Source organism: Poecilia reticulata, chromosome 22 (assembly GCF_904066995.2).
Source record: "Poecilia reticulata chromosome 22, P_reticulata-male-v2, whole genome shotgun sequence".
In the NCBI taxonomy this organism is placed as follows: Eukaryota; Metazoa; Chordata; class Actinopteri; order Cyprinodontiformes; family Poeciliidae; genus Poecilia; species Poecilia reticulata.
The window spans coordinates 15761058-15784893 of record NC_088851.1 but is presented as its reverse complement, the minus strand read 5'-3'; the positions used below and the strand labels follow the sequence as shown (position 1 = coordinate 15784893).

General features: G+C 37.2%; 1 protein-coding gene across 8 annotated transcripts in view; it reads left to right on the top strand.

The window, feature by feature from the left end:
• ralgapa2 (Ral GTPase activating protein catalytic subunit alpha 2) overlaps positions 1-23836 on the top strand; it is a 108336-nt gene that overhangs the window by 33355 nt on the left and 51145 nt on the right. For 5 of the 8 annotated variants that reach the window (XM_008399568.3, XM_008399567.3, XM_008399569.3 and 2 more), the window contains exons 15-29: positions 359-596; positions 1470-1649; positions 5907-6053; positions 6735-6857; positions 7502-7572; positions 7666-7756; positions 7916-8089; positions 8456-8626; positions 10842-11035; positions 11194-11292; positions 12031-12186; positions 17503-17631; positions 19567-19695; positions 21210-21268; positions 21699-21807. In XM_008399568.3, the coding sequence (XP_008397790.2) occupies positions 359-596; positions 1470-1649; positions 5907-6053; positions 6735-6857; positions 7502-7572; positions 7666-7756; positions 7916-8089; positions 8456-8626; positions 10842-11035; positions 11194-11292; positions 12031-12186; positions 17503-17631; positions 19567-19695; positions 21210-21268; positions 21699-21807 (2070 nt within the window). The remainder of the gene's footprint in view (positions 1-358; positions 597-1469; positions 1650-5906; positions 6054-6734; positions 6858-7501; positions 7573-7665; positions 7757-7915; positions 8090-8455; positions 8627-10841; positions 11036-11193; positions 11293-12030; positions 12187-17502; positions 17632-19566; positions 19696-21209; positions 21269-21698; positions 21808-23836) is intronic. The other 3 variants (XM_008399571.3, XM_008399570.3, XM_008399572.3) reach the window with 2 other exon arrangements.

Here is a 23836-nt window from a genome sequence, read left to right as displayed (position 1 = left end):
CATTAATAGTGCCAACTTTGCATGATTTTGTAAATTATGATAATTTAATGCAAAGTTGGCACCTTTTATGGACTTTCAATGCAACTTTTAGAGCAACTTTGCATTAAAAGTGTCATTATTTACCGAATGACACTTCATGACTACTGTCATAAACATTCATAAAGACTTCTTTATGTTCATGGCAGATGTTGTCACGTTTATGACAGTGTCATGTCAGTCTTATTCACACCCCTTCAAATAAAGTGTTACCTTGATGTTTAATCAACAGTTTCCCCATGAACTCCTCTAAAAGTTACAATAGATACTGAGCAAGCTGAGTTCTTCTCTCCTGATTTTATTTATTTATTTATATTTTTAGACTATTATTGTGGCGTGGGTTAGGGCAAACCTCAGCGTATTTATATCTCGGGAGCTGTGGGACGAGCTGCTGGCAGTGCTGTCTTCTCTTACCTGCTGGGAGGAGCTGGTGATGGAGTGGGCTGGCATCATGGACTCGCTGACGGCTGTGCTGGCACGCTCTGTTTATGGCCTGGACATGGCCAACTTGCCTTTAGACAAACTCAGCGAACAGAAGGAGAAAAAGCAACGAGGACGTGGTAAGGGGATTAAATGTGAAAACATGAAAATTGGGATACGATTTTAAAAAGTTGCAAATGACGCGAAGCCTTTCAAAAGTTTTAATACCACTTTCAATTTTAGGCAAATGTGTTTCTGTGATTGCATGCCACAACATTCGTAGCTCCACAAACACAATATACTGTTCTTGAAAAACATCCACATTTAAAATAGGCTTCTTCAGAAGTCCAGTTACTTAAAAAAGTGTCGCCTATACCTCGAAACAACACACAATAACTACATTTAATCATATTGTCAAATGTAATACTTATTGATTCTCTCACGGAACAAACGGTGGAGGAAATAGTAAAAATACAATTTCCAATAAATATTTCTTATCAAACTCCAAAATTTTTTATGATAAATGATAAACGACATGATGACAACTCCTACTGGTTGTAAATGATTCTTGTACACACTTCATTGGTATGAACTACTTTGAATTTGTTTAGTATTTATTTAGCAATACTAAAATACTTTAATAAATAACGTTTATTTGTAATGTGACAAAATGTGAAAAAAATGAAGTGAAATACACTGGCAAGATAATATCTTCAAGCGATATAATTTTGGTTCTTTCAAACTAAACTTTGCTTCAGTTCAGTTGTATTAACAATAACAATGTGTTTGGTACATTGTACTTTGATTTAACTCAAGACTCTTGGTGAATCAGCATAACATTTGTAAAGCCTTTGTTTGTGGAGATTGTAGTCTTTGTAGTATTATGCACCCTGCAGATATCTCTCTTTGTTGTCAGGATAATCCTTTGTCCTAAATCTGAATTTATACCAGGAGCTCATCCAGAACTGCCCACTGGCATTTTAGCCCTTTAAAACTCTCTCTTTGCATGCCAGGGGTTATCCAGGACTCCCAGAAGGCGGCTGCAGTTGCACGCTCATTCTCACTGAGCTGGAGAAACCACGGAGAGCAGGGTGGGCCGGGAGCCCAGGAGCCAATGAGGATTCGCTCTGCCACTACCTCAGGAGCCCCCGGTGTGGAGAAAGCCCGGAACAATGTCCGCCAGAAGGCCTCCGGTTAGTATGATCCACGGTCCACTAGCAGCTCCACACCACTGGCTTTTATAAAGCTCTTCCCACATGTACGCTGTTTTACAGCACTAGCCAGAAATGCACCTCAACATTGTTGTCATATTGATTCATTTGCAAGAGTTTCTTTCCTCAGGGAGGAATGATGGTACAAGACAACTTATATGAATGGACAAAATGTTGGTGTAGAATTTTTAGTATTATGGATATTTTGTCTAATACAAATATACACATACATTCCCACTAATATTTAGATAAATGTCTGTTAGCATGTGCTACCGATACCAGCTACTTTTTTTGTCCATTAACACAGTCTTGGCACGATTCTTCCTGGATACTGCTGTGCTCCAACCAAGATTTGACTTTTGAGCATAGCCTGTGAAATCTGGAATTAGAATCCAAAATCAGTATTAATGTGTGTTTCAGATTATCATCTGGTTAGAACATCTGGTTACTAGTTACTTTATTTTATTTTTTATTTATCTAAAGTTTACGATGAACTAGGATATGCTGGAATACCAGTGAGATGATTCACAGTAAAGTCAGTTTAACAATTTCTGACCAAGACAAAATCCTGTCCTCCAAAATAAACGCTTGAAGCACAACTGAGACTTTCAGCCAACCACATGGACAGACGTTTTGAAGAAAAGTTTTAAAGGCAGACGAGGAAAAGAATGAGCTACTTGGTGACGGTGACAGTAATGTGTCTTTGATGGGGTCAACTTGAAGTTTTCAAAGCTACGGATGCTACGGATGTACCTCCTATTAACTATAGAGGTGCTAAAATCATGCTTTTTATTTTTTGCCATCAGCAGCGGTAGTGCATTGTGCACACTGGACGGAATAATAAAGACGGTGGACAACTTTCAAATTTTTCAAAGTCAACATGAGTGAATAGCTATAAAAGTTCAAGAGTTGAAACTTAGATGAAGTTTCAACACCACATTGAAACCAGTGGTTTTGATATGGATAAATCAGGCTATCGCTAAGCTTCAAGAACAGCCCAAATTTCAACCCTGTTGAAATGAATAGGAGCTTTGTCTGTGGCAGGAATTTAACCACTTTAAATGACCTCTTTATCATAAGAGTGAAAAAGAAATCCAGACATGAACCTTAGTACGACCATATAGTTTCTTTTATCAATTAATCTATCGATTTATTATCTTTGGTGTGTGTAACCCCTTTGTCCAAGGTAAATTTCTCACACGGAAGTCAGATAAAGAGATGGATCTTACAACTTATTTAAAATCATCTAAATACTCATGGTTGTGTTTGCATACATTTGAGACTGTGTGCGTGCGCGTGTGTGTGTGTGTTTGTTTGCATACAATTCACAATAAATTCAAACTTATCTGATCTTGTATATTTTATGATAATTCCAACCTCCAAAAAAGAATAGTTAAACTTCATTGTGCTTCCCGCTGAAGAGGAGTGTATGTAAACTTCTGACCAGCACTTGTGTGTGCATTGTATTTATTTATTCAGGGGCAGACGGCAAACACACCAAAAACCATGCACAGGGTTTATCAGACGTAATGATCTTATGTGGAAATCTTTGAAAGGGGCCAGGTGCCAGTGGGATGCAATTCTGAAGACAAAGAGGCCAGCAGATGGCCCTCATTGTTTGTTTGACATGTCACTGGCCAGTGTCAGCATATTCCATGTCAGTTTAACTGCAGGCACACAGACCAATTCCCTCGACGGCATGCCAAAAATAAGGGTTGAATGCTGCAAACAGCTTTTATTTGATTGAGAAGTGAGAAGTAAATTATATGTTTAACTGATAGACTTGTCAAATGTTGCAATGCTTTCCTTTGTTTTTCTGTTTTGTTTTAATCCGGAGGGTCAAACAAAAAGAAAATAGTTTTTTTGTTTTGTTCCCCCCCCCCATTTAATCCACCAACATTGCTCTCAGATTACAACGCTGTCTGAAAAGGAGTGAATTTTTTTATTATTTTTTTTATTTGCTTAAAGGATAATGTGTCTGTATGCTTTTATATGCATGTGTTGAAAAATCAATTATGTCCCTTAGGTAGATGTTTATGCATCTATTCTTTTAGCCTGTTTATTTGTATCTCAATGCAAGTAAAGATGGACATAAAAAGCAACCGCTTCAGATTCTCCTCCTTTCTTCAGCCTAATTGGATTGCTCTCACATTGATCTTCAAAGGAGCAACAGCCCTTCTCCTTGCTCCTCAAGAGAAAGCCCACACATCAATTGCACAGCAGTTTTTGATTGTTTCATTAAGAGTGTAATTAATGCTCATTAATATGCACAAAACAAGAAGCAGCAGTGGGCTGTGGGAGATATGATGTATCTCTCTTAACTGAAAGGCGTAATTAAATTGTGCTGAAAGCAGATGAGAGAAGCACCTTTTTTTTCCAGTGCTTTCTATGAGAGTAACCCTGAAGTACTATCCAGACACAATGGTAAAGCATCAGCATTGACAACTGTCAAAACTTGGTTGCTCTTACACATGCAAATGTACAGTGTTATTGTGAGATCTTGTCCTTATAATGAAGAAGAAGGGTGTTTAATTATGGAGCTCATTAAGCGTCTGCAACTACACAGATCCAGGTGAATAAACTTTCCCCTTGCCTTTGATAGGATGGCTACTAACTGGTTGCAATATCTTATTTATATTATATTGGATGTGAACAGCGATTGACTTTGGGCAGAAACTTGTTAAATACAATTCGTTTTTTAATGTATTTGTATAAAGTACATGAAACAAATTTTAGGGATATAAAAAAATTGACAGTTTTTGTAGTTCAGAAAGCAAAACTCTAAAATAGTTGCATTAAACACAATGATACATTTTAAAGGGGCGGTATTATGTGTTTTCTATGCACATAGTGCTATTTTATAGCACAATTGATGAACTATGTTGCCTTCAGTTATAAAAATATTCTGTAAATGTCAATCACGACTTAAAAGGAATTTGACTTTGTAATTTTACGTCTTGAAATTAGCTTCTGGCTCTTTAAGAAGCTCCTACTCTTTCCAACATTCAGCCTTCAGCACGTCATCATAACAATGCTTCTGCATTATCCCATTTAAACCATTCTTGAGGGCATTGTAGAGCAGACTCATAGTTCCACCAGGTGATTCTGTACGAGCTGAGTGGTGGAGAAACCTCTATCAGGTTATCACAAAATAACTACTTCTGTAATCTCATGATGATGGGATGTCCATAATACTTTGCTTTTAATCCTAAAGTTAAGTTACAGCTCAAGTTATTTGGTGTCTCAGTGGTTACCAAAATGCGTCATTATGAATCATCTGCATGTGGGACCCTTACAGCTTTGTAAAGCTGTAAGTTAAAAGGAGGACAAGAAACATGTTTTTTTTTCTTCTGAACGATATTTTTTGTGAACTCGAAAATTAATAATTTTGCCTGAAGTGAATATCCCATTAACGCAGGATAAAGAATTTCATCATCTTGTGATGAGATATTTCAGCAGATGTTTGGGTTTCTCTGTAGGTCAAAAATGATTTTGTAATTCATACATGTTGAATTTGCTCTTGCAGTACTTGTGCAAACTTTGTTCTTTTCAATTTGCAACCTTGATATTTTTGCACTTTCTTTCTTTCTTGCACCAGATGTTGTAGTATTTGAGATTATATTAAACTCTTTTGACTCATATCAAAATAGATTTTCAGCAATTACCAATTTTTAATATTCTTTTAAAATATTGTTTTAAGTTGTTTAATTATTTGAGTATTTTTATATTCTTATTTTTTAACTAATTTCACTTGCTTAATTTATTTAGTTTTCTGCTTCAGTTTTGTTGGGGTTTTTTCCATTCAAAAGGGAAAACTTGCTTAAGTTTTCCTGCTTAATCTGACACTTTTTTTTTCTTCAAATAACTTCCTTATTCATGTGAGAAGTTGTGCGTAGCTTGCTATTTTGTGCATGGCTGTGATACCACGAATGGTATAAATACACTCAGCTGTTATGAGTTATAGTAGCTGTATTTTCTACTGATCGCTTCTCCTTTTTTCTGGGCGTTATATCAAGACCCACACAGAACTACAAACTACACTTAGTTTGTCTTTCTGATGTATTTAAATGGCATCACAGGAAAACTTCTTATCTCTGCATAATGTAAATTACTTCTGTGATTTAAAAAAAGCATGTATCATTAGAAATGACTGTTTCATTGAATTCTGTCTTCTTCCCTTTGCCTTTCTGCTGTTTCCACTGTCTGTTTTCTTCCCTCTCTATCTTTGCCTGATGGAAGCTAAGCGAAGCCAGTCCATCAGCAACTGTGTCCATCTTTACGAGGCTTTGCCCACTACTAAAAGTGTTCCTATGCTGCTCCACACTGTGAGCTCTTTCTTGCCTGGTATCTCTTCTGGTAATTCTGCTTGCTCTCATAGACTCTCAGGTAACGTGCACTGCGAGAGCCGCATGTATTTGTGTGTTTGTGACCTCCGCCATGCATTCTCATCCATCTCTAACAAATTTTGACAGTTTATAGTGTTTATGGCCGTGTTACAGGGTTCCTATGCTGTATGGAAATGGCGGAAGCTTGGATTGGATTAGATATTATTGTTCTTCCAGGGAGAATAACTATGGAAGATGAAGAAACAAAGTCTGGAAAAATATTCCCAGATTTTACTTCTAGTTACATTGTTGAGAAACTGCATCCATCCATCCAATTTTTTTTTCAGGTGTCACATTTAGGTTTTTGTATTTTCAGTAAGCATTTGTATTCATTGTTAAAATGGGAAAACAATTTCATCATGAAAAAGCTGTAGGAACCCTGTTTTTTTTTTTTTTTTTAAATCGTTCCTTAAAAATCACTTATGGACTGAACTCCCTTTATTGCAAACTTGCAATCCGTAACAAAAGCATCTCGTTAGCTATTACTAATGCATGTCTGCATGTGATGTTTTCCTCCATGTCTTCATAAAAGTCTGTTCTGCATCATGAACGTTTCTTCATCTCCTTGGAAATAATACAAGTCATGTCCCAGATTATGCTTTTAATTTTCTTTTCAGATGATGTCGTGACACAAACTGACCTTGGATTTTTTTGTTTTTGTTTGTTTTTTTTCCCCCTCCAGATGTAGAAGAATGTCAGCTCTCAGAATGTGGAGGAGAAGAGGAGATGGGGGGCAGGGAGAGTCCTCTGCAGCGGAGCAGCAGCACCTCAGACATCACCCAGCAGCTGTCTGACTCTTTACCAGGTATTGAACAACAACAACAAAAAAAATATTCGCTCTATTTTACTTCTATCCTTATTCTCATTCATAACTTAACCTGTGAAGACACGATTCAGCTGAGCCGTCACCAGTCATTCATGAGCGGAGTTGCCTGCATGCTAATTACGTTTTTGGCTGTGCTGTTCTACATTTTTATGGCAAAATGTCATATGTCCATGTTACAGTGATATAATAGGAACATTATGATATGTCACTATTAGACCCACATTAAGAAAATAACATTTATGAAGACTAGAATTAAATTTGCATTTATTTCAGCAATGCAATTCATAAAGCGATTTCTTACACACATTTATTTCTATTACTTTGAACAATATGTCTTTCAGTTAATAAAAACACAAAATTGAGTTTCTCAGAAAATTGAAAAAACTGAAAATTACACATATAAATTCACCCTTTGAGAATTATGTCCATTATACCATATCTCCTCTATATCACAAGTTCCACTTTTTGAATTGAGCTACAAAAGTAAAATAACATTTCAATAACATTTTAATTCATGTAGATGTGTCCGTGGTCATAATTTAAGGGACATTTTTATTTAAGAGCATTTAATGGAAAGCTTTTCATGCTCTCTATTTAAATAAAATAACTTTTTTTTCTCACAGCCCAGAAGAGAGACTACTCCCCCACTTCTTGTGGTTCTGAGGGCAGGACTGAGAGCATAGAGCCACCAGTGGTATGTACATTAAACTTGTACTATATATAATGAGGTATTAACTGTGTGTGTGTGCTAGATTATTTATTTTTTAATTTGTTACGTCATATCTAGATATTGATCCGACGGAGCAGCAGCCCAGCAGAGACAGAGTCGAGCACTGACGGACCCCCAACCTACACAAGACACAAACTCAGAGATAAAAGTGAGAGATCACTTGGCGCTTGTGTAATTTGAATTACCTATGTGTTAGCTGTTTAGCTCCAGTTCATTACACGTGTACGTAAAGAGCATGTTTTCTAAATGTCAGATTGCATTCACATGTCTCTACTAATGCATGTCACATCTTCTCGTCTTTAAATAGGTGAAAGTGTGAGTAGCGAGACATCCAACGGCTACCTCAATGAGGCTGAAGTTACGTGGCAAACATTCGACGAGGAGGCCGACACTCAGTCCACGCAGTCGGCTCACATGGATGTTACAGCTGACCCCCAGAACCAAGGCAGTTTGCTGCTCAGCCACAATGACGCTCTAGCAGGTAAGACCAGGGAAAGACGGTTAACAACACATACTCTTGAAGGTTAAAAATGTTCACTTTAGATGTGTCAGATTTTAAAAAGGTGAAATATTAAATATAAACACAGAATAGCTTCAAGTTAAAAGCTTAGGTACAGCTCACTGGGAAACTTGAGTCCTTTTCCAGGTATTTGTAGGTCTTCATCTCGCTCAGATTTTTATTTTACCCCTAACATTGTTTTGTGAGAAAATGTGTTGTTGTCTCCTCACACCCCACCGTTTGAGGTTAATTTTTCTGTTCCCTGCATTGTGATCCGTGTGTCTCTGTGCTCCCTCGACCTCAAAGCCAGTTTTTTTTTTTTTATCCCTTTTCCATTATTGTTTTTAGGTCCTGAGTGTGCCCTCCTTCCCCACTCTGCTCCTCCCTACCACCACAATTACCACTACCCCCAGAATCCCCCCTCCTCACCGGCCCTGCTGGTGCACGCCGAGTGCCCGCGGGACTGTCCCCTGGATGACACCATGCATCAGTCTGTCTTGCACATGCCACACCACTTGGGTACCGCTGCCTAGCTGTTATTTATCAATCAACACCACCAACTTTCCTTCCATTGTTTCCACCTGGATTCTTGCATCAAAAAATTCTATTTTCATGTGTCTATTTTTCTCCTACCTCAGCTGAGATAGATCTTTTATTAATCACAGTGACTTGCAGAATATTAAACATGTCCAAATTCTACCAAGTTACAACCAGAATTTAAGTTAAAATTCTTGATAAATCTTTTTTGCGATAGACCAACACAAACGATACAAATCTCTAAAGTTCAGTGTGCATTTGTACACAGAAGAGCTGCATTTCTGTCTCATCTGGGTAGATCAGAGCATCTGCTTCTTTGCTGTCTTCTACATCACTTCTGTCTGACTGCAAACAGAACTTCTTAGAACTTTCTGTCAACAATTACTTTCTACTTTCAATTCTTCATAAAGGCCAGATTTGTAAAGCTCATAAAAATAAGTGGCTGTTTTGAAAGTTGGGGATCACTGCAGCTCCTCCAGAGTTACTACAGGCTTTTTGACTGCTTGTTATTAATTCCCTCTCCAGTTTAGCTCACTTTTCAGATTTGTACTTGTAATAAAGTTTGAAAAATATACCGCATTTTCCGGACTATAATGCACAATGGATTATAAGGAGCACTCTCAATTATGGCGTCCATTTCTGTATTTAACCCATACATAAGGCGCACCGGATTATAAGACGCATGCTAAAACATACGGTTAACAAAAAGAAGGTAACGGAAACAAAAGAGTAAGTTTAGTTGAACTTTATTTGACTATGTAACAATACACTCACATTATTTTTTATTCTTCCACAAATCCATCAACGTCCTCCTCTTCTGTGCCTGAATTGAACAGCTGGGCAATTTTGCCATTAAACATGCCAGGTTCCCTCATCATTGTCGGAGTCGGGTCTTGTTGCCAGGTGGCTGTTCAGCAATGATGCCGGCTTTTGCGAAAGCTCGGACAACAGTTAAGGCAGATACATTAGCCCAGGCATCCACAATCTATTTGCACATGGTGGCGTAACTCGCTCGGCGCTGCCTCCGCGTCTTAGTAAACGTGTGTTCACAGACAGTCATCCATCGATCCCACGCTGCTCGCAACTTCGTTTTGAACACCCTGTTTACACCAATGTCCAGCGGTTGGAGTTCTATTGTTAATCCTCCCGGAATGACGGCAAACTCCGAATAAGTTTGCTTCACTTCCTTTTTCACAGTAGCAGTGAGATGGGCACGCATGGAGTCACAAATGAACAAGATGGTGATGCATGAAAAATCCTATCTGGTTTTTACCTGAGGCGTATGCTGCAGAACTTGGACAACAATTCTCTAATTTATCACTGCCAGCGAACGTACTGTACACTTTACGTCTCTGTGTCAGGGACAGATTTTTGAATTTAGTGCACACATAAGGCGCACCAGATTATAAATCGCACTGCTGATTTTTGAGAAAATTTAAGGCTTTTAGGTGTGCCTTATAGTCTGGAAAATACGGTAATTTTCCTTCCACTTAAAAATAATACAATACTTAATGTAATCTTTCATATAAAACCCAGATGAAATGCATTGAACTTTGCAGTTGTAATACGACACAAGGTGAAAAAGGATCAGTAGTATGAAAAGTTTTGCAAGGCATTGTAGCTGCATCTTTTAGTTTTGTACTCATTGTGTTCCCTTTGACATTGATGGATATGAACATACTGAGCATCAAATTACTTTTCTCTTTTTCTTTTAATACATAATATTTCAGACCTTTGAACTGAATACAATTTAAATGTTTTTTTTGGAAACATTCTCTTTTTTTCAACAAAAATATCACAACATAACAAGAAAGTCCATTCCTGGCCTCTGCTCCCTCTTACCTGCATTTCTACTTCTTCCCACTCGGTGGCACTGTTCTCCCATATTTCAATGAGATGATGCATGTGTTGTCGTGCCTTTTTCCCCAAAGTGTTTAGGCCTATTATTCATGTACAGCGAAACGTTACAGGTCAAATGCATTTGGGGCAAAAGCACAGATACTTTGTAAGATTCAGTCAACAGCTGCTAAATAAGTATTGAATTTTGTTCTTATTCATTTCTTGTTTTCAAGTATTTAGAATTATCTCTGAAAATTATTCAGCACATGTTGACTAAATCCAATTTCCTTAAAAATAAATTCTGCCTTGTTTTGTAATCTGTATTACGTTCAAACCAAAACTGTCTCTGATCCTGCAGACAGCAGTGAGTGTCTTGCCGATGATGTCAGCATCATCGCTGGGGGGACGCTGACTGGTTGGCATCCTGATTCTGCTTTTGTCCTGTGGAGGAGGATTTTGGGTATTTTGGGAGATGTCAATAACATCCGATGCCCTAAGATCCATGCCAAGGTTTTCTCCTATCTCTATGATCTCTGGCACAAGCTGGCCAAGGTAATAAAACAGACCACACTGCCTACATACAGGAAAGGACATTAATGTCAGAAAGATTTCCCAAATATTATTGTGAAAATGTAATTTTCTTTTAACAGTCATGCAAAGATGCATTAATGAATAAGATGTAGTGCTTTCATTTAAATGTTTGATCACAGATCCGGGACAATCTGGGGATCAGCGTGGATAACCAATCCTCTCCTCCCCAGCCTGTGTTCATCCCTCCTCTTCGAATGCTAGCATCATGGCTCTTCAGGGTAGGGACAAGACATGGGCACAACAAACAGCATGCAGGACATTTGCATGCGCCAAATAAGTAATGATACCAGCACCATCTTGTCTTGTAATGCATGAAATCCAGACATCTTCTCCTGGGTTGTTTCAAAATGTTACGGCTTTTTTTATTTGTTTAGAAGATTACATAAGAAGTAAAGTTTTGAAATGCATTTGAATGCATTTCAAAACCATATGTACAGTGAAAACCTTATGTTGATTTATGACATGAAGTCCTTATAACATAAATTAAAATTAGTTCTTAGGCTTTGCACTAAGCTCCAGTGTTGCAGATAATTATATTTTTAACATAGAAGAAGAAGAAAGTGTTTGATAATGACTAACCTCTAATATGTAACTATTCCACATTATTTTCCAGTAGCATCATTTAATCGTCCCACTTCATATTTTTTCTCTAAAATTAAATTATGAATAATATTACAGAATACTTGAAATTAATTTACTATCATTTAAAGTTTTATTATTATTCTTGTATATCTTTAATGTGGCAGCAGCAACATGTCCTTGATTAGACCAAATTGTTTATTTTTAAATCTTATTCACTTAATTTCCATAAACAGCAGTTTATATGTATAACAATTATAGTTTACACACTCACCTTTGATTTTAAACAGTTTGAAAAACCTAATGCAGATTTAACATGACAAAAACAGGAGCTCGTCATAAAATTGTTGATCTCTGTGCTTCTCTGTTTTCCACAGGCAACCATGCTCCAAGCAGAGTACAAGGCTGGCAAACTGCAGGCATACAAGCTGATCTGTGAGATGATGACCAGACACCAAGACGTTCTCCCCAACAGTGACTTCCTGGTGCACCTGTACCACGTCATGCACAAGGGCTTCACCAGCGATGACCAGGTACAACCAGCAGATGGCTCTTTACTATGAGATTGTCAGGCTTCTTTTTAAAAAAAATATTCTTTCATCACCCATAGATGGCGCATCAAACTAAGATGCTCTCAAGAACTTTTTCAGAATTGGCTGATTTCAGTTCACTTTTTAATGTGTTTGCAATTTTCATTTTTATTCAGCTAGTGCTTTCTGAGATATTTCCTGTGAACCTTATATGTCAACTTTGAAATAAATTAAAAGTACGTTAGACTCAACATAGGTAAAACCATAAACTATAAATACATTACAGTTTTAAAATAGAGGCTCAGTCTGCCTGCCAACCGGTGGTGTTGAGAAGCACTGCTGTGTTTTGGCATCTTCCTCCTTTTCTCGCCACACCCTTTCTTGTATTCAAATCTGGCGTAGCTCCTTTGGTCCTAGACAAAGATGAGTGGAGATGAATAGAGTTCCCCAAAACAAAGGGACAGGGATAAAAAAAAAAGTCTGGGTGAGCAAGGGGTGTTTTGGATACAAATGTGTGTGTGAATATATATGCATATATGCCCTCTTGGCTGGGTTTCTATTGCGCCTTGGCAGTGCGACAAGCTTATTAGAATGTTTTCCATGTCGTTAAATAATGTTTTGAGCCCCTGCCGTGTATACGTGATTAATTAAGGATTGACGTCTGTCGCGCTCCGTTAGACTGACACGTCGGCCGGGGGCCCAGAGTTAGAGCGGCCCTGCCTGCCTGTGTGTGTGAAGGAGCGGGAGGGGAGCCTGGGGAACGCAGCGTAGAGTAGAGCAATGAGGGGGGCTCGGTGCACTGCGAGACCAGGCAGCATTCTCCAGCTTTTGTTGTGGCTCTGTATAATGCGTTAGGGGGCCAGAGCCAGGCTGGCCACTGAAGCATGCTCAAATTGGCCAGAGAAAAGAGTCCTCACGCCACACAATAGAGGACAGCCGCACGCCTGCTTAACATAAGAAAGTGGCTCTTATTCTCCCCCACCTCCTTCCTTTTTGCCTCCACCCCCAACCCCCTCTGCAACCCAAAAAAAATATATGAAATGTTTTGTTTTTTTTTTGTTTTTTTTACAAAAAACCTTTCAAATCAAACAAGTTAATTTTATAACACATTATTTTACACATAACCTAAATAACAAAATTGTCATCTGTTGACAAGACTGAGCAAGAGATCCCAAATATTTCCATGTCCTTATTTCTGCCTAAAGTCGATAGTTTACCTAAATAGTCTTTTTTGTGGTTAATTTTTGCTTAAATCAGCCACTCTTCTGTTGGTAGGGTTCTTCCTCCAACTGACAGAGTGCCAAGGTCAGGGCTATTGTCCTGGTTCTCTGTCACTTACTGGTCAATGGTCTCAATGGCAAGATGGCAGCACAATAGCAGTAATCGATCAATAACAGTCTTTCTAAAAGCCGGGCAATCTAGAGTTAAATGGTTATCAACGTATTTTTGTGACATTTAGTGATTGAAACAACAGGAGTGTCCCGGATCAGGAGTCTTTTTCCTCAATACTGATCCAGGCCATTTAGGTCCAGTGCCTAGTTAAAATTAATAGAATCAGTTCCACGTAAGTGATTGAAAACCTGTTTAACTTCAAAAAGCTGAAAAATAACAATACATTTCATCAGTATCACACTTTACTTCGATAATGGCATGCAGCATGCCATGGTCTCTCCTATTCTTTTTTGCCTGACTATAACAGGTATTTTGCCACAACTAGAGTTTATGCATTACAGCCTTAGTATGTTACTCCAAAACACGTGTCCTAAAACATGCATAACGTTTAAGTACAAACTTATTTGTATTGCTGATAGATTAGAAACTGCTCTCCTGATTTGACCAACACGTTTCATCTGACTAAATGTAATATGAATGTTAAAGAGCAGCACAGCCAGATTCCAGACTTGAATCTTTGGACGGAGCTAAAGATTAGGAAGATGGCAATAGGCTTTCTAATCTCAAAGATTTGGAGCTTGTTGTATAAAGCGCTTTCCCCCGCAGCTGCTGATGGTAATGTTTAATCCTTGGTTCATGTCTGTCAGCATGAATTAACATTTAACGCAACAATCAATAACTGCGTCACAAAGAGGAAGAAAACATATACAAGTCACACTCAACTTCTGTTGTTGCTTAGTGTTTTTACTCCAAGTTTTTGTCATACTTCATTAATAATTAAATTATCAATGAGCAATTCGACTGAATCATGTGCAGACAAATCTTACAGAAGCATTTCCATACGTCAGAAACTGTGTGCTTTATTGTGAACCTCAGGAAAATGACTTTGCGTGTGTCTGTTACTCTTTCTCACCATGTACAGCCCACTTCAACAAATATTAAGAAATGCTGGTTTTGGGTTAGCACTTTCTGTCAAAAGCTGAAGATTGGAAACAAACATTAATTCCTTGCGTAAAATGTTCACCTCTAAGAACATTATTTATTAGAAATAAACAACCACATTAAATATATAATGTCAATTATGGAAATGGATAATCCTACTCAGATTGCCAGGATTTTTTATTTTTTTTGAAAGACTATTTAAAATCTTAAATTGCAGGATGTTTTATATGATGTCAACACATTTGGATGGTTAAACTGGGCTAACTATTTTTAAAATCCTGGACTGAATCATTTTAAGCTTTATAAATCATTTTATGCAAATAGGATTAGTAATAGTCAGGATCCTTACACAGAGATTAAAACTGAAATGTTCTGGAGGTGACACCTGTTGCGTTTAATGCAATGAAGTTCACAATAACAAAATCATTTCTAATTATCTTATTTGGTTGTGATATGAATAAGTGTGGTAGTTTGCCTTTTTACTTACCCATGACCATCCTTCTTCCTGCTTCTTCATTATGATTGATCCTCTAACCCAGCCTGTTTTACATAAATGCACACAGATCCAGAATCAGTTGTCAAAAGTTTCATTTTTATAAGTTCATAGTTTTGCTTATCAAGTTGGTTGATTTGCCAAACCGATTTTATAAAACCCAGATTTGTGGGAATTGCTTCTTTTGTTTAGTGTCTAGTTCTGATGACATAGACAGGAATTGCCACAGTCTCTCCATGTTTTTCACTGTAAATGTCTGTGTAAGAGGGTAAACAAAAACAGATTGAATTTGGTCTACAAACTAAAATACACAAACAAGAATACATTTTTGCAACTTATTCACTCATAAATAGGCTGTGATTTAGTTAATAAGAAAGGTCCATCCCACAACAGTCATCAACCGCAGAGTTTAGTAATCTTTACCAATTATTTTAAAATTCAGTTATTGGCACCTGAAGGACGCGTGACGCAGCTAGAGACATTTCTAGGACTTTCTGCCAGGTTTAAAAAGTCAATCTCAAAAGATGTAAATATGTTCAGATTTCATTACACGGTAAATTTCACAAAGGTGCATATTAATTTTGTACATCTCTAGTTTTTTTTCAGCCATTTATGTTCCTTTTGCCCTTTGATATAATACATTCAGAAACACATTTCCATCAGTAGTCTGTTCTGTGTGGCTAAGGAATTGGGGTTAGAAGTTCATAAACGTCTAATAAGGACAACAAGCAGCCGAGTCAGAGGTGAAGCTTGACAACTTACACACACACCAGGGATGATGCACACCATGACAAGTCGACAATTTATTTTTATTTTTATTTTTTGTGGTGTTTGTTTTTGACTTATTTGTTGCTGAATAACTGAGACATGTCATTGAGCAAATAACTTTTAAAAGTAACTTGCTTATTTTTCATAACTGAAATTTGCAGAAACCTTTAAATTCTTCTTTTTTTTTTTTTAGCTAAGATTAATTCAAACTTTCCCACAAAATCTACTGTTAATCTCTGACCTGTGAACTCTGTTGTCATTTCTTTATAAAACATTTGAAATCAAATATTTCCTTTTATAATTGTAAAGGTTGTTTGATACTTTATAGTATGATAAAATGCCAGAATGAACCCTGTCACCCCTGGGCCAGGCGGAGTGCATTCTTTCCTGAGGATGAGGCCACATTTATAGAAAAAAAAAAGTCCTGTGGTAGCTCTGTTCAGTATTGACGTTAATGCACCTTTTGTTGATGCAGTCGGCCATTCCTACTGCCAACACAGCTCCACTTTCCTCAATGCTGATTTCTTTACTCACACCTAAAATCAGGTCCCCTCTGCTCACACACACAATCGAAAGCACTTTGCCGTCTGCATTTGTAGCTTCCTCTAAAATGCTTATTTCAGGCAATCAAGAAACAGTTTGTTGCCTGCTAATTACCTCTGACTGCACTGCACATTATGCTTCAGAGGTCAATTACCAACAAAATGAGGGTAAAATTGGCCCCTCAGCTCTAAAGCTCTTCCCACCAATTTTCCTCATGCAGCACTGATGTTGGTTTGACTTCCTGCTTTTTATGTCTGTGTTTATTCTATTTTCCTTTTGTTCACCTGCATAGCTGTTTACTGAGGGTTTGGGGTTACTTATGTCACAAATACATAGGTGGCACAGTGTGTTTGTGTGTCTCCGATGCTGCAATTGTATGCATGTGTTTTGTTAAGGTGGCCCTCGGATCAGGTACAAACAGGCTGATGTTTGAACTGTCGGATTTGCTCAGGTTTATAGCCATGAAGGCAGGTGTTTCCGAGCTGGACCTTGGCTTTGTACACACATATTCACATACACACTGCAGATAAGGGAGAGTAATTTTGCTCTTGTTGAGAAGCAACATTCTTATACCATTTTGTGTATGTGTTTTGTATATACGAGTATTTTCAGTTTGGTGTAAACCCTTTAATGTCTTAATGCCCTTTGTATGTGCATTTGGTGTTATACTGTACACATTTAAGAGGTTTGTGCGTAACCCTCTGCTGCATGGCATATGTTGAAAGAGTACCCATCTGCTGCTGAGCTGCTGTACCGCCTCAAAACAATACCTTGTCTCTGGCTTTAATTACAGGTTTGCTGGTGTGTGTACCTACATATGACTCATGAAAATAGAAGTCTTTTGTCCTCCCTCTTATCCAGTGTGAACAATCCATCTGCTGCCTCTCGTCTGTCTTTCTTTCCCCCCTCTTCCGTATTGTCATTTACTCTTGAATCTTTAACTTTAATCGTCTTGCTCTAAATGACTAGCCTACCATTTGTAGTGAAAAGCTTGCACCGTGTTGCGTCTTTTCATCTGTTAAGGAAAGATTGCGTCCGCTTTCTTCAAAACTCATGGCCTGCAGAAAACGTAAATCTAGATTGGTAAAAATGTTAGTTTGTTCCAAGGTCACGGCCAAAAATCTGTCACTATAAAATTTTAGTAATATTATTCATTTGTTTGTGTCCATTCACTTCTTTAGGACGTTTTGAATACCATCGTCCGCTCCTGCTCGCCCCGCTTCTTCTTCCTTGGTCTACCAGGTTTCACGATGCTGCTTGGAGATTTTATCACTGCTGCTGCCCGTGTCCTTTCTTCTGACTCCAAAGAGGTACAAATAAGTTTTACATTCAGATTTACTTTGAGTATAATGGTGCACTGAAATATGGATTCAATCAAAGTTTTTCCACACATACTTATAAGTATATAAATTCAATCTGATCGTCTTATCAATAATTGTCTTTATCTCTGGTGTCCAAAGTTGCAGCTTATGTTGAGATGCATTCAATTGTCTGGAAGTTATGGTAATCCCACTGTAGATTGTTCTTTTTTATCTGTGATGCAATTTTTTGATTTATTAGCATTTTTTGTGTACTAGTTGAGTTCTTGCTCTGTAAGTTATTTATAGATCTATTTGACTATATCCATAAACATAAACCACAACATGCTTGAGTAAAACATTCTTTGTCTCCTTTCATGATTTTGTTTTTCACTAATTAATATCATTAACCAAATTTGGCCACGTTGTTTTATGACTAATTCACTAATTCAAATTGGAATAAGTAATTAATGTAATTTTTTGTATGGTTTTGATTGTGTTGATTTAATTTGGTTCTATATTTCTGAATGTGAATTGTAACCGTCTTGTAAAGTGCCTGAATTAAATGTGATCAAGGTTAATGTCGAATGCTGGACAGACAACATTCAACTCTCTCTTTTAAAATAAAGATCTGAGGTTAATGGATCATTGCTTTTTATTAATTGAACACATTTTGAAAGTGTGTAAATTGGTTGATTCACTTTGTTTTTCACTGTTTTTGTCTTTTTTTTCTCTCTCAAATCTACCGATAGCATAAAAAAAGCATTAGGAGGAGATATAAGGAATGCTTGAAATGTCTGTCACTTGTATGACTTGGACAAAACTCAAGAATGTAATTTGGGGAAAAACCTTCCAGCATTCTTGCCTTATTGTGCCTGAACGTTGGAGTGAGCAACAATGGCAGAATTTATAACCACAAATTACTTTCCTGTGATTTACTAAAAAATGGAACAAGGTTGTTCTACTGTCTTTGGAAACTAAATCAAAATGTAAAAAAAAATCTTAGCTCATGACTGTATTTGTGACAAAAACAGTACTTTATTAGAAACTGAACAAATGCTTCTGATTAATGATACATTGTTAATAAAATAAATCACTAAGCACACATGGTTGTTAAATTCTCCATGGTAAACTAACCCTCTGTCGTGTTTAATGGTCCATGACATAATGTACACCATTTTTATTACTTCAAACAGAGCTAGGAAAGTCAAGTGACGTTGTGTACACAGACTTGATATGATTTCTGACAATATTTGAAACAATTATCAGAAAAGGTTGCAAAAACAATGCTGTACTGCAGCAATATTGAGATGCTTGAAACTATATTGGCGTTCCTAAATCAGTCTAAGCTGTCAAGCCTCATGTAAATACACATGTATTTTTAACTTTTCAGTGAGCAATCTGTTACATTAAAAGGTAATCCAAAGAGATTTCTTTATATTTCTCAAGATTAGTAATAATTTAAGATAACCATGTTATTTATAACTTTGACTGCTGATTATAAGGAGTCAGTGGTATGACGAATGCTATTATTCAGCCAACATCTATTTATACTATGGAAATAATAAGATGACAAAACACAAAGACTAGCTAATATAAAGACTAAAAAAGAAATAAAAGTAAATGCTAAACTACAAATTTAATTTTGAAAATAATACAAATCAAACTGGTTAAGAACGAGTGCTGCACAACATATTGAAGCACAACTATATATCGGTGTGTATGCAATATTACAGTCATAAAGGACTATTTTGAGGGAATACTTGGTAGGAAATCATATTCATTTCAAGATCTGAATGCTCATGAAGCGTAGTGGTGCTATTTTGTATTTGTAAAGATAGAAAATTTTAAATTAATAGTAATGTTCCTGTTAGTTTCATGTGTTGCATTCATGTTGTAAGTTTTCACTTGACGTTTGTTTTTTGGTTGTGTGTTCATTTCTGCCAGGCTCCAAGGATAGAGGCTCAGACAATCTTGGGCTCCCTTGTGTGTTTCCCCAACCTGTACCTCCAGATTCCTGTTCTGCACTGTGTGTCTGGCTCTAATGACGTCAGTGTAGGCAATGAGGATATCAAGGTGAGTATGGTGAAAACAGTGATGACATTTCAAAACAAAAACCCATCAGTGTAGGTTTCAGTAATTGATCTAGCAATTTCTTGGATTTTAACAAACATGAAGGTGGACAGATTCTTGAAAATTCAATTTTATGAAGTCGGACTTTAAAAAACATACTGCATTTATATGTGCAATACATGCCAACTTTTAGCTCACATTATTTTTTTATACAGTGCTTCAAAATAGACTTTATCACATTTTAAAAGGTTTCAACATTTGCTTCTGTTTTTTTGGGGGGCGGGGGTACTTGACGTCGACTTACCCTTTCATTACAGTTTGGGGGAAGAATATATGTGTTTTTTGTTTGGTTTTTTATTAATTTTCTGAAGTTGAACTTACTAAACATACCAAAATTGACAGCTGTAAAGTATTTTGTAACAAGGTGATTCATGTCTTGGCAAGAGATGCAGTTTGTCCTTAAAAATTCTGGACTTGGATAAATAGAGGACAAAGTAGTAATTGGCAGCCCCCACAAAAATGTTTACAGCAGATGCTCTTCATTTGCAGTTGCAAACCAATGTTAGTGGTAGAGCTGTTTGTCAACTGGTTCTATCATCATCAACAAGAGAGCAGCTTCGATGCTGCATCTTTTCATCACTAAAAGGTCTCTCTTGGAAAATGTTAAACATTCCTCCTTTTTTGTAAAGTGTATCAAGGTATGCAGTTTATCTTCACAAATGACTGCATTTGTATAGAGATTCCTTTTAATGCCTTTCCTAATATCACCATGTTAACTTACAAATGTTGTACAGATGCCTCATTCTTAGACTTTGGGACTAATTCCCAACCTTTGTAAAGTTCTAAGCTGCTGATTTTTAAGTCAGTAAGGCTGCAAGTTTTGCAGTGTAACAACCCACTGTGAAAGCATAGCCTTGTCCCCTGACAATTTTTGAAAAGTGCAACCTGTGGGCACAGGGGCGAGTGTGGGGAATGAGCAGAGGGGGTTTTACTCAGGAGGAGGGAAAACACTGTTGCCAACTTAGGGCCTTTGTCTATATAGTTGGTGATTTTTCAGACACATCTAGCAACTTCTTTTCAAAAAAGCTACTAGTTACATTTTTCTGGTATTGAAGACTTTGGCGACATATAAAATCCCAATCGCAGTAACTGTCCTGACTGAGTGAGGAGCGAGTGCTGCCCTGAACCCTTCCACTATCCTAAGTACTGCAGTGAATATCTCACAGTCGTCCTTCAGCGAACCGACTGCAGTCAGAGCAGAGATGAGATCCATTCCACTCAGTGTCCACAACGCAAATGAAACAAATGCGCACAAAGCTGAAGAACGCTACAGATCAATGTTCACTATACCACAAAAATTTCACAGTTTGCACAGAAGCATAAAGTTTGCAATTAATGCAGGTTATCTCTTAAAAGGTTGATTTGTGGTTTAATGCTGTAAATTAGTCAAGTAAGTGCCTTTGAAATGATTATTTGAGAATTAATTGTGAAATTATTCTGTTTGGTTTTCTGCTCAGAATTATCTGGTTAAAATTCTTCTGGATGCAGCCACAAAAGAATATTATGAAGGAGCAAGGTAATGATCATCTGTGCTGGTTTCAATATTTTACTCTAAAGAACTACTGGTAGTTTTTGTTTGTTAGTTTAATAAATAGTCATTATTTTCTACATATCTTTCTAGGTTCATCTCAATAAATCAGAACGTCATAGAAACATGTATAGATTTTTCTCATTCAGTTTAAAGAGTAAAACATAACATCATAAAATATAGATTAAGATAGATTAATTACTCACAGAGTGACTTGAAGCATTTATTTCTATTAATAATACTGCAACTAATGACAATCGAAAATTCTGTTTCATTTTGTTTCTGTATTTGTACTGGAAAAGAGAAATATTTTCTAACTGCAGAAATACTTTATGTATAGATTTGTAAAAAAAAAAACAAAAAAAAAACCTTGATTCTTCTTAATTAGCATGTGCCGTGTTCTGATTATGCCATCCAGGTGCATTGCTGTATGCAGCCTGGGCCTGTGGGTGTGTGAAGAGCTCACGCAAAACAACATTCACCACCTGGTTAAAGATGCCATCAATGTTCTGGGAGTAACACTAAAGGTTTGTAACTTTAGAAATGTTATGTTCACAAATTGTGAAGCAGAAAGCTTCACTTTTTTAAATTACTTTAATCATTTGCAATTTAATGCATCATATTTCTAGGGGAAAAAAATAACAAAATCAAGATAATTAAATAAATAGGAACATAATAGCTGTTGTTATTTTACAATCCCTATTGGGGCTCGGCTTTAGCAAAAATGAGAGTTGATTGCATTAAAGGACTGTGGAACAATTTGGACATAGTGAAAGACCGAGGAAAAAAGTGTTAGAATAAAACATGTCCATGATGTGATGTGACTCATAGGTATATTTTAGAAGAACCCTCTTTTCTCGCTGAGTGAAGAGATGCAGAGAACCAGAGGAGGCTGCCCCTTTTTTCCCCCTCATGGAAAAGGATTTTGGGCGGTGGCGTAATTTCCAGGCTGCTCGCTCTCGGTAGATGTGGGCCAATTTAAGCAGCTACATCTCCCAGCTTCCTGCTCAAGCACCCCCTGCCTCCCCCACCCCACCCCTTCTCTAATGGAGCAGTAATCACTCCCCTGTACAACTTGACACACAGACTCAACCAGCCCCAAAATAGAGGGTATAGGCTGGGTGGGGGATCTAGGGGGAAGAGTGGCACTGAGAGTCTCTTTTCTAAAAGCAGGTGCTGAACTCTCAGGGCCCCTTTTTGTGTTTGGCCATTTCTGTACTCCCCACATTGTCTGCCCTTGTTACATGTTGAGAGGCATTCAGCTGGAAGAAATGGGAAATTCTATTTCTCCACAAAGAATTTCAAATCACTGAAGAAATCCACATTTGAAGGAAAATTGTCAACAGCTCAATTCTTTCCTCCGATGAGTCTGGAGAAAATGAGGCAGGGTGGTGAAGTGAAATGAAATTATGCTGATAATCTGCGCAGTAAGTGAAAAACTAAATTTAAGGAGAATTACGGAGAATTTTGCCCCAGAAAGTGCGTCTTTCGCCAAAACTTTAATTCACCATCTTCAATAAGCCTTGGCTTCCTGCTTCTGTAAGATTCAGGTATTTGAGTGAGATCTGCTGTAACAAGTAGCAGAAAATGAACTTCACAGTAATCATCACAGAGGTCTAACTTTTTGGGAAGTTTGAAAGACTTAAAAGCTTTAAAGTATACTGGTCTGTCAATAATCGTTTTGCATAGAAACACGCGTCAAAGATAAAAAGGGGAAAATTTAAGCACTCTCCAGTCTTCCTTTACATGGCAACTTAGCTCACTGCGGTTTTTGTCGGTTTTTGTTCAGATTGTTGAGCTGATCAGAAGCACACGCACAGGGAAGAGAAAACATTAATTACTTATCTACTGACTTTTAAAATGAACAATTGTTAGTATTTGCCCATGTTTTCTAGCCTTAAAGTGGTTTAGAAACCCCACTATTCATCCTCTGAGACACAGATGAGTAAAATGTTCTCTTGTCACGACTTTTGATGATTAAACTCCCAGGTAGTCTTTTTGTCTGTGATGAGGTTGTCTTTATCTCTCAGTCTAAGGATTTTTGTATTGATCTTCTGATAAAGTGTGGTCACATTTAGTCTGTCTGATGGTGCTTTGGATGCACCACGCTCAGTTTCCTCCCGGCGCTTTCCTTCCTTGTAAATTATCAATCTGTTCGTGATATGACACTGAGAAAGCGCCTTGCTTTACTTGAAGCAACCAGCTGACTTCTTTCACTTTGCTGTTGTTCCGACAGCACATGTGCAACACAGTTTGGCTGAAACATCGAGGTGAATTGATATACAAGATTGTCCATTCATCTTGGACCAGTATCGTAAATAAATGCTTAGTTTTTAGTGATTTATTTAAATAACTAATTTCTATGATAAAATGACAAAACATAGGATTTAAACCAACTTAGTGCAAAAGTTTTGAATGTACTGTTATTTTTGTCCAATCCAAATAGGGTCAAAACTATACAACTGAATCCAAGCAAAAACATACAGTCCTACTACTATTTGGTTAATATTTTGTACATTGTTTAAACTGTTTTTGTCACCGTCAACAAATTTTTGA